Source organism: Myotis lucifugus, unplaced genomic scaffold, assembly GCF_000147115.1.
Source record: "Myotis lucifugus unplaced genomic scaffold, Myoluc2.0 scaffold_75, whole genome shotgun sequence".
Taxonomy (NCBI): Eukaryota; Metazoa; Chordata; class Mammalia; order Chiroptera; family Vespertilionidae; genus Myotis; species Myotis lucifugus.
The window spans coordinates 3806696-3818663 of NW_005871123.1; the positions used below are offsets into that span (position 1 = coordinate 3806696).

General features: G+C 35.8%; 1 protein-coding gene across 5 annotated transcripts in view; it reads right to left on the bottom strand.

The window, feature by feature from the left end:
* Positions 1-11968, bottom strand: part of CHMP2B (charged multivesicular body protein 2B) — a 34070-nt gene that overhangs the window by 15175 nt on the left and 6927 nt on the right. For 4 of the 5 annotated variants that reach the window (XM_014457398.2, XM_014457397.2, XM_006090546.3 and 1 more), the window contains one exon: positions 2922-3013. The exons of the other annotated variant lie outside the window; for it this stretch is intronic. In XM_014457398.2, coding sequence (XP_014312884.1) covers positions 2922-3013 — 92 coding nt within the window. The remainder of the gene's footprint in view (positions 1-2921; positions 3014-11968) is intronic. 5 annotated transcript variants of the gene reach the window in all.

Consider the following 11968-nt stretch of genomic DNA (forward strand, 5'->3'; position numbering starts at 1 on the left):
ACCACACACCATTATACATATACATATACATGTATATGTATGTGTGTGTGTGTGTGTGTGTGTGTAAATATATATATATATATATATATATATATATATTAACACACACACACACACACACACACACACACCCCTCATTACCAATGGCATTTATCCCAGGAGCAAAAGCTTGATTCAACTTTGGAAAATCAAAGTAATTCACTAAATTAATACACTAAAGAGAAACTATGTGATAATCATCTCAATAGATGCAAAAAATAAAAATAAGAAACATTTGACAAAATTTATTCCTGATAAAAAGTTTCAGCAAAATAGATAAAAAGGAACTTCACCTGAGAAAGGAAGTCTACAAAAATCCTAGTTGTGATATCATACTTTATGGTGAAAGACTGAATATTTCCTCCTAAGATCAGTAAATATGAGGATAAATATGAGGATGACTGCTATAATCACTTCTATTTAACATTAAGAGTTTTAGCCAGTGTAATAAGGTATATCTTTAAAAAAAAGGCATCAAGATTGGAAAGGAAGATAAAAAGTTTAATTTATCCATAGATGACATGATTGTGTAGAAATCTAATAGGTTATACATAAAGGTTACTACAATAAGGAAGTTTAGGGAGATTACAGGATTACAGATCAATACTGAAAATATTAATGTATTTCTTTCTACATAACAGCAACAAAAAAACAAATTTAATTTGTTTTTAAAATATCTAGCATCAAAAATATGAAATAGTTAGGGATAAACCTGATAAGAGAAGTGTAGAGCCTAATTACAAGTACAAACACTGTTGAGAAAATTGAAAGATCTAAATAAATGAAGAGATACAACATGTTCATGGATTGTAAGACTCAATAGTATTAAGATGTCAAGTCTTCCCAAAATAGTTTACCTATTCAATGTAATCCCAATCAAAACAGAACTTTTATGTAGAAATTTACAATTTTATTTGAAAGTTCATTTGGAAATGCAAAGCACCTAAAATAGCCAAAACAATTTTGAAAACAGAAGTACAAAGTTGAAGAGTTAACACTATATATAACTTTAAAACTTACTATAAAGATACACTAATAAAAAGTGTAATATTGGCTTAAGAATAGTCACAGATTAATGGAATAGCATAGAGTCCAGAATTAGGCCCACATGTATTAGGACAATTGATTTTCTACAAAGATGATAAGGTATTTGAACAGGGAAAGACGTTATCAACAAATGATGTTGGAATAACTTAATTTCCATATGCAAGAGTGAATCTCTACCCTACCTCACAACATAGTGATTTAATTCAATGCAGTTCACAGTTCTAAATGTAAGAACTAAAACTTTAATACTTCCAGGGGAAAATATAAGAGAAAATATTAGTGACTTTGGGTTAGAGAAAGATTTCTTAGGACACTAATAGTACTAATAACAGAAAAATAATAAATTATGCTTGATAAAGATAAAAACATCTGCTTTTCAAAAAATACTATTAAGAAAATGTAAGACCAGGCCAAGAACTGGGGAGAATATTTGCAAAGATATATTTAATAAACTACTTGTGTCCAAAATATATAAAGAATTCTTACAACTAAATAATTAGAAAACAACTTTTAAAAAATGGGTAAAATATTTCAGTAGACCCTTTGGCAAAGATGATATGTAAAAAGCAAACAGGCACATGAAAAGATGCTGAACATCATTAGCGATTAGGAAATCCAATTTAAAATGACAATCTGCTACACACCACTAGAATGGCTACAGGGGAAAAGACTGTTAACTTCAACTCTTGGCCAGGATGTGAAACAGCTTTACTTGCATATATAGCTGGTGGGAACAGAAAACATCACAGCCATTTCGTAGAACTGTTGAGCGTTCTTATACAGTTAAATATACATTTAATCTATGACCCAGCAATCCCACTTCCAGGAATATACCCAAGAGAAATGAAAACATATGTTCACAAAAAGATTTCAATTGGATGTTTATAGCAACTTTATTCAAAATAGCCAAAATCTAGAAATAACCCAAATGTCCATTGGCCTGTGAACAGATAAACAAATTGTGAAACATCCACACAATAGAATAACATTCATCAATAAAAATGAATTAATCCAGATACATGCAACAAAATTGATCAATCTCAAAAGTTATGAGTGAAAGAAGCCATATGAAATAAAGAATACATATTCTATGATTCCATTTATATAAAGTTCTAGAAAATGTAAACTAATCTGCAGTGACAGATCAGTGTTTGCCTGACTGAGGAGGAGGAAGACAGGGAGGGATGGGTAGGAAGGATTACAAAGGGAATAAGGAAATTTAGGGATGAAGGATATGGTCATTACCTAGATTGTAGTTAATAGGTATGTCAAAATGTATCAAACTGTATTCTTTGAATATGTACAGTCTATTGCATGTCAATTATACGTCATGCTGTTTATTAAAATATTTTAAGCAACATATATTTAAAAACATAACAAAATAGTTAAAGATAGTCAATCTATTTTTAAAAATACACTCATTATCACAGACACAATGATACTTAAAATATCAAATAAGTTCAAATATCAAGTAAGACACCTATGAGTGTCTTGTAACCCTCTCTTGTTTTTGAAGACTACATTATCTTTGTTATTAGCTGAGAAAAATTTGGCTCTGTTTTGAGCAATATTTTCTTCCTAGGCATTCATAACTTTTACAAACTGAAGAATACTTTGATTTTATAATAGTAGAATACACAGAATCCTGATAAGTCAGCAGAATGACACAATAAACAAAGGCAAGCAGAAAGAGCAGAAAGGTGTTCAATGCCATTTATTAGTAAAGCAAATCTCTTAGCACCTACCATCTGTCTTTTTCCTAGTTAGCTAATTATTCCAACAATAATTTCCAAATTTGTTTGAAAAGTTAAACTGAAATTTAATGTTCTACTTACCAGCTGTTTTTCTTGTCTCTCTAAAGCTGCTCGATCTCTGCTTATAGCTCTCTGTGTACCTCGTAACTCTCGATTCTGTTCCTTTATTACATCTGAGAGAACCACACACAAAAGAAAAACTAAATGTATGGGCTGTAAAATTTTCTTTAATACCATTTAAAAAACTGGGCTCAGAGATCTCAGTGAAAAATACACATTGATTTGATATTAAATTTTTCTTTCAATTCAGTGCACTAAAAACATCAAATATTCAAACTTGAATTACAAATATTGATTATATACAGAATTATAAAAATGAGTGCAGTGTGCTCTAGTCTGAGGTTTAGCCAAAAGTACACATAAATCACGGTAAAATATTCCTGTAGAGAACTGATTAGTATACAATGCTTTATACGGCACATGTATATGTCACACATACACACACATCCTTTTCATCTTTCCCTACTCCAGTATTATATGAACTTCCAGAAAGAAATAAGGTTATGTTTACTAAAGGTTTTTTCTGCACTAAGTCACCATAACAGAGTGAAGCAGCAGATGCTCCAATGAATCCCACCTCTGCCACTTGATCATTATTTGTTGGCAAAGTTAGTTAACACTCTAAATCTCAGGTTTCTGATAAAATAGGGATTGTTAAGAATAAATAACATACACAATGCCCTGAAATTTATCTTAATTCATCAGTCTTACCCTTTGAAGAATTAAAGTACTTATCTAGGCCCAATGGATGATAATTAGGGTTAATTATTACTAAACTGGAGGCCCGATGCACAACATTTGTGCACTGGTGTGTGTGTGTGGGGGGGTGGGGGTGCGGGGGGGGGGCGGGTGTCCCTCAGCCCAGCCTGCGCCCTCTCATAGTAGTCTAGCACTGCTGTGGAGGCAGGAGAGGCTCCCGCCACCACTGCTGTGCTTGCCAGCTGTAAGCTCTCTGGCAAGCCTGGCTTCTGGCTGAGTGGCACTCCCCCTGTGGGAGCATACTGACCACCAGGGGGCAGCTCCTGCATTGAGCATCAGACCCTTGGTGGTCAGTGTGTGTCATATCTATCCCTCGTTCCGCTGTTATTTGCATATTAGCCTTTTATTACATAAGACAGTGATTTTTTTTCAAAGGATCACAGATATGGATGGTAATTCTTACCAAAACTGATCTATCATTGTCAGGAATCTTATAACTATTTTACATATATTATACAATATAATATTCATAATAATGCTAGGGAGTTGATTTTCTATTATTTTGTATATAACAAAGTTGAGTATTAGGAAGTTTAAAAAACTTGCCTAAGGTCACAGGGGTTAAGGAGTAATGCCAGATTTGGACGTAAGTGTTCTGTCTCCAGAACCAGTGATCTTAATCACTTCACTAGAGAAAATTTTTATTGAAGAGATATATTTAAAAACAATAACAACAGAAATAATAGTTTTATCAGCAAATAGTGATGGGAAACTGGATGAAAAAGGATGAAACTGGACTCCTGCGACACACCACATATAGAAATTAACTAAAAAAAAAAAAAGATTAATGATCCAAATTTAAGAGTTAAAATCATAGGACTCTTAGACGAATACACTGGAGTAAATCTGCATGATCTGGTATTTGGCCATGGGTTCTTAAATACAACAGACACTAAAAGCATAAGCAACAAAAGAAAAAATAGATAAATGGGACTTTGTGAAAATTAAAACTTGTGTGTATCAGAGGACATTATCAAGTAAAAAGACAATCTACAGAATGGGACAAAATATATGCATATTATATATATGGTAAGAGTCTACTTTCCAGAATATATAAAGAACTCTTACCAATTCAAAAACAAAGACAAACAACCCCCTTAAAATTGGGTGAAGGATTTAAATAGACATCTCTCTGAAAATATACAAAAGGCCAATAAACACATGAAAAAGATAGTCGATATCAATCATTAGCTATTAGGAAAATGAGATACCAGTTCACATCCACCATAATGGCTATAATCAAAAACAAAAAGGGAAAACGGCAAGTATTGGTGAAGATATAGAGATTGGTACCCTTGTACATTGCTTGTAGGAATGTAAATTATTTCAGCCCCTATGTATAACAGTTTGGTGGTTCCTCAAAAAGTTAAAAAACATAAAATTATCATATGACCCAACAATTCCTCTCCTAGGTATTTACCCAAAAGAATTCAAACAGGTACTTAAACTAATACTTCTACATAAATGTTCATAGAAGTACTATTCACAATAGCCAAAAGGTGGAAACAACCCATATATCCATGAACAGATAAATGAATAAACAAATTGTGATATATATGTATAATGGAATATTATCTATACACTAGAGGCCCAGTGCACAAAATTCATGCACTGGCGGGCGAGGGGGTGAGGGGGGGACTCAGTCCAGCCTGCGCCCTCTTGCAGTCTGGGGGCTCTCAGGGATATCCAGGAGCCCTCGCTCCTTACTGCCTGCCTGCTCGCTGCTCCTTACCACTCTGCTCTCTGTTCCTTAGTGCTGCCATGGAGGTGGGAGAGGCTCCCACCACCACCACTGCACTCGCCAGCCGTGAGCCAGCTTCTGGCTGAACAGCACTCCACCTGTGGGAGCACACTGACCACCAGGGGGCAGCTCCTGCATTTGCATTCCACACCCTGTACGACAGAAACTTTGCAGAGTGCCCCCTCGCACTCTGGGACCCCTTGGGGGATGTCAAAGAGCCCATTTCGGCCTGATCCCCACAGGCCAGGCCAAGGGACCCCACCTGCTGGAGGGACCCCACTTACTTTGCAGAAGCCAGGGAGGGACCGAGGGAGGTTGGCTCCAGGGTGTGTCCGGCCTGTCTCTCCCAGTCCCGCCCTGCCAGTCACCTTCTAATTAATTTTCTTTCAATGTGCACGAATCTGTGCACCGGGTCACTAGTTTAGTTATAAAAAGACACAAAGTACTGATAGTTTTATAACATAGATAAACCTCAAAAATGCTATGCTAAGTGAAAGAAGCCAGATATAAATGGTCACATTTTATGATTATACCCATATGGAATACCCAGAATAGAGAAATTCATAAATACAGAAAAACAGATTGGTATTTGCCAGGGTTGGGGAGAGTGGGAATGATGAGTCACTGCTTAATGGGTGCAGGGCTTGATTCTAAAGTGATGAAAATGTTTTAGAACTACAGGTAATGGTCATACACCACTGTGAATGTATTAAATGCTACCGACCTTTTCACTTTAAAATGGTTAACATTATGTGAATTTCACCTCAACTAACATAGCAACAAAGCCAGCAACCACTGTCCTTTGTAATGATGGAGCATCACAACTCATGTTCTACACCAGTAGTTCTCAACCTTCCTAATGCCACGACCCTTTAATACAGTTTCTCATGTTGTGGTGACCCCCAACCATAAAATTATTTTCGTTGCTACTTCATAACTGTAATTTTGCTACTGTTATGAATCGTAATGTAAATATCTGATATGCAGGATGTATTTTCATTGTTACAAATTGAACATAATTAAAGCATAGTGATTAATCACAAAAATAATATGTAATTATATATGTGTTTTCCGATGGTCTTAGGCGACCCCTGTGAAAGGGTCGTTTGACCCCCAAAGGGGTCGCGACCCACAGGTTGAGAACCGCTGTTCTACACATTTCTGTGTCGAGTGTAACTTTTCTCAGAATAAAAATAATACTGAGTAGTAGACAGTATAGCAAGTGCTTCACAATAACTCCAAAAGGTAGTTAGATACTATTTTCACACTTATTTCAGAGGAGGATATATCTGATGAGAGAATCCGCCCAAGGGAGAAAAAGTGCTAGGATTCATATACAAATGGTCTGATACCATGGCCTAGAATTTTAACTACTGTATTATGCTGCTGTGATGCTTTTTGGGTAAACAAGAAATAAAGTTATCAGAGACATAATCCTTATAAATATAGAACCATATCAATAAAAATATACAGTATTTCAAACTAAATGAAAAACATTAGTCATTATATAAAACTAATCAATTACAATGACTTTCTAAATAAAAGTTAAAATAAGATGCTAGAGCTCCTATATCCTACATACAAGATATCCATTTCCCCTTCTTTGCTTACTCTGCTTTTCAGCTAAGTTATATCAGCAAATATCTCATGCTGAGGGTTTACTAAGAACACATTTTATATGTTCCTTATACATAGAAATATAAAGCCATACTATATCTTTAAGGGAGATGAAGAGGCATATGTCTCTCCCCCCAACCTCTTTCTTCTGGATGGGAAATACACAATTCATTCAACAAAAAGAGGGACATTCTGTAGACAAATATACTTGGGAAATGTTGAAGTTGAAAAAAATAAACATATTTCTTTACTTCAAACTTCTAAGTATGCTTAACATGAATATGCATTGTAAATCCTTAAGGGAAGAATATATTATAGATTATTTTCCAAATTTATTAAACCAAGGATCCTTTTTAAGAAATCTCCATTAACATTTCCTAGATACTACTGTTTCACGGAACATTGGCTGAAATCCTATTCTAAAACAATATGATTTATTAGTTTGCTAGTGCTGTCATTAAAAACCCTACAGTCTAGGTGGCTTAAACAACAGGAGTTTATTTTATCAGTTCTGGAGGCTGGAAGGCCAAGATCAAGGTGTTGGCAGATGATTTCTATTGAGGTCTCTCTTTTTGGCTTGTATTTAACTGACTTCTTGCTGTATCCTCAAATGGCCTTTTCTCTGTGTGCCCATCCCTGGTATCTCTTTCTCGTATAAAGATACCTGTTCTACTGGATTAGGGCTCAGCATCATTACCTCATGGAATCTCAATTACCTCTTTAAAAAGGCCCTATCTCCAAATATAGTCACAAAGGGGTTAGGGGTCCAACCTATAGACTAAACAAAACAGCAAAGAAAGCTCTCATTTCTTTTTCTTTCAAAAAAATCATAAGCCTTTCATCCTTAATATTCAAACACTCACAGTTTTGTTCAATTTTTCCTTATTGGTATGAAAACATTTACCATTTACCCTAGTGTTTCAATAAAAATATGATCTAAATTTAAAACTGTGAAATTACAAATGAACTTTTGAAATATAACCCCTTTGTATACTAAAAACCCCTTAGTTTTTAGTATAAGACAAAGTATTGAAATAGTGATGATGGTCTAAAGCAGTGGCTCCCAACCTTGTTCTGGCCATGCCCCACCTAAGCATCTCTAAAATCCTGATGTCCCCCCTCCATGACATATAATTCTTATTATTCAAATAGTGAACTCCTAATAAACCTAAAAGGCCATTAACTTGGTCTAAAGCTTCCAAAGAACATGGAATCCATGAAAAGAAAAATAAAAGAATGAAAGGACAGTTGAAATACTGAGGAAGAAATCACTAAGAAACTGTTAAAAAAAATAATATTAAGTGATATGAAAAAATAGCAGTTTCAAAACATATAGTAGAGAAATGAAATGCATAAATATATATATAGTGTATATGAGGCCCCTAGAACCACAAGAAAGGCAAAAAATTCACTGCTAATAACTCATTTTCAAATTGCCCCCCTTAAAAATCAAATTGTCCCCCTGTGAGGCATGTGCCCCACATTGGGAACCACTGGTCTAAGGTTACAATAGTACTAAGCAATAAAAGTATCCACCATATTAATAAGTTTAATAAGTTAAATTGTGGCCAGATCATTGACACAGGTGCAAAGCAACTGCTGAAGCCTGGATTGCTCAGATCTAGAATTCTAATAATACATACTTTTTCATTTCTAGGATGTGTATGTATTTATGTGTGTGTGTGTGTATATGTGTGTATATATATATATCCATATCCTGAATTCCTGGAACAGAGCTCACATAATCCTTGGAATTTCCTGAGTGATAGAAATGTCTTTTGACTCAGGAAGGGATGGGGGGTGGGGGGGCTTAGACAGTGTCAGGATGGGGCTGGTTACCAGATCAAATACTTGATTAGAGGATGGGAACTTTCAGTCTCACCCCTCAGGAGAGGGGAATGAGTGAAGACTGGGTTATTAAAACTCTTGAACAAAGAGACTGGTAGGGCTTCTGGGTTGGTAAACAAATGGACAGGCTGGGAAGATGGCATGCCCAGAGAGAGCATGGAAGCTCTTTCTCTCACCCCCTTAATACCTTCCTTCCATTTGACCAATTATTCTTGAGTTTTATCTGTATAACAAACCAGTAATAGTAAGTAAAGCACTTTCCTGAGTTCTGAGAGTTTTTCTAATGATTCTCAAATGTGAGGAGGGAGTTGTGGTGACACCTGAATTTATAACAAGTTGGTCAGAAGTAATGGTAGCAACCTGGGACTTGTTCCTGGAATATTAAGTGAGGACCGTCTTGTGGGACTGAGCCCTTAACCTGTAGAGTCTGTGCTAACTCCAGATAGATAGTGTTACAATTTAACTGAATTGTTGGATACACCCAGTTAGTGTCAAAGAATCAGAGTAAAGGTTATAGATATCTTTGTTGAAAAACCAAGTATTATGAAGTGGGCAAAGCGGGGTGGAAATGAGGGACATCTGTAATAGTGTCAGTAATAAAAACAAAACAGTTTCATGACATGAAATTTTAACAAAACATAATTCAATCAAATAGTTTTACTTCCCCTTTCTTAATTTTATGTAAATATGTGTACCATAACTGTCACTGTATATTAGAGAAGGAAAATAAAGAAAATTAACTACTGCAAATTCCACAGCCTATTGTTAATAGACCTATTAATATTTAAACATTTCTAAGCTATAAACTGAAAGCATATAATGTTATACACTAAAACACAGTCATAATATTTTAAAACACATTATGGTAAGTAGAAAAAGGTAGTAAAATATTTTCGTATGAAATGATAGGTATATCCTATAAAACAAACAAATTGCTCTTTAATTTTTAAAAATAATCTCTATACTAAACCCACATTTAATAATTTTGTCTTCTAGATAATTCAGAAGGAATAACATGAGGAAAGGTTTTAAGGCACTTTCAATGTTTTTAAGGCCAAGTTTATTTTCCATTATATTTATTTATTTTTTAAATATATTTTATTGATTTTTTACAGAGAGGAAGGGAGAGAGATAGAGAGTTAGAAACATCGATGAGAGAGAAACATCGATCAGCTGCCTCCTGCACATCTCCCACTGGGAATGTGCCCGCAACCCAGGTACATGCCCTTGACCGGAATCGAACCTGGGACCCTTGAGTCCGCAGGCCGACGCTCTATCCACTGAGCCAAACCGGTTTCGGCTATATTTATTTCTTAATAGGTCTGATTTCTTTCCCAAATTACAAGCTCTTTAAGAGGAGGGAATGCATGTATTTTCTTTATTTATCCATTTGTATTTCCACCTTACTTCATGCCAACTATTATCCCAATATGTTAATTAACAGTGACCTAAAGGAGTATAAACATATATACTGAAATATAAAATAATTAAACATATTCCTTTAAAATGTATAATAAAATATACTGGCTATCAAGGAAGAAGGTTGATATTAATAGTAAAATCTGAACTATGACAGATATTGTTCTACAACAGAAAAAATGGAGCATTTAAGTAATCAATGCTTTCCCCTCTTTTCACTGAGTCCAGACAATGACAGTAACATGTACAGGGTACTGCTGACATCTAGGAGCTTGGCCCCTGTCCATCCTGCTCCCCTGCTGACCCTTTGCTTCCCTCCCCAGGTAAAAGAGCATGCCCTGAATCCTTACACTCCAGCACTTCATCTACACCTTGTGGGCTGTTGTGAAGCACTTCACAGTACGTAGTAATAGAAAACTTAAACTGCAAATGTCAAAAGGACACCTATGGTGTGTTCTCTCTGTCACCATTTGATGAGGTAAAAAGGGTCTGGGGCTGTCCCTGCCACCACCCTCCCTGACCTATACCCAGCACAACACTTAGAGAAAACCACGCAGGCCACTCTTGGCAATAAAAGCCTGGCTCAAGCCTTTAAGACTCTTAGTACTGAACCAGATAACACATGCATGCACTGGAGTAATAAGGTCTCAGATTTTATTTAAATTTTGGACTTAGGAAGACATAGACAGAAAAGGTCCTTCTGCTTTCTTTGACTCCAAGTCAGTAAGGTCTATCTGCTTACAGAAAAGGAAAAAAGAAAGCTGAAAATTCAAAACAAATCTAAAAGGGCCTTCCTAGTGAGGTCTGAGGCCAAGGCCCAACTTGAATTATGGCTGTCCTTTTAGACCATGCTCATTTACATACAATTTGCACATTTGAGGATTAAAGAAAAAAAATTAATTATCAACTGTAAATATGGACATTCATTAATCTGAGGAGAATATTGTTTTAAGTGCCTATCTTATGAGAGAGGGGGGGCTGTCTCAAGCTTGCAGGGCAGTTCAGGATTATTGTCTCATGAGCATGAGGCACAACACGCATATTGTACCACTCAGTGGGATGTCAGCTGGTCTATTAGACAGCATCTACTCTACCATATACTGGGTGTTGTCCTTTAAAGTCATGATAGACTTTTAAATCTAATATATCATATTTTCTGCTTTTAAATGCATTCTTTAGGAAAAATCATTTTGATTTATGCAACTTTACTTCTATCAATTATCTTGAATCTAACCATCACATGCATTGAGATAGGAGCACAAAATGTTCCATATCCTGCTTTACCATTTCTGTTAATTGGCTTTTGGTACCCAGATCCCAAGAGGGGAGGGAACTCCCCCTTTAGATTGATCTGCAAGCTCTGCATCAGCTGGTACCACTGGAAATAGTGGGCATAGTGGCACTGGTATAGTGGGATAATGGGTATTTGATTGTAAACTGATCATGACAGTAACTGCAAGAGCCAAGAGTCTGACCTCAACCCAAGCAGGTGTGATGGCAAACAAACCAGGGAAATATGGCCGAAAGTAAAAGTGGCTATGTGAAGATATGCAGGGAAGAATGCAGAAGCGTCAAAACGTAACGACGATTCAAACAGCTTCGTTCAAACAGCTCAAAGGGTAAGGGGTAAGAAAGGTCAGAACCTACAAAATGCTGGCTCTAGGAACCAAATTTATTCAAAGCC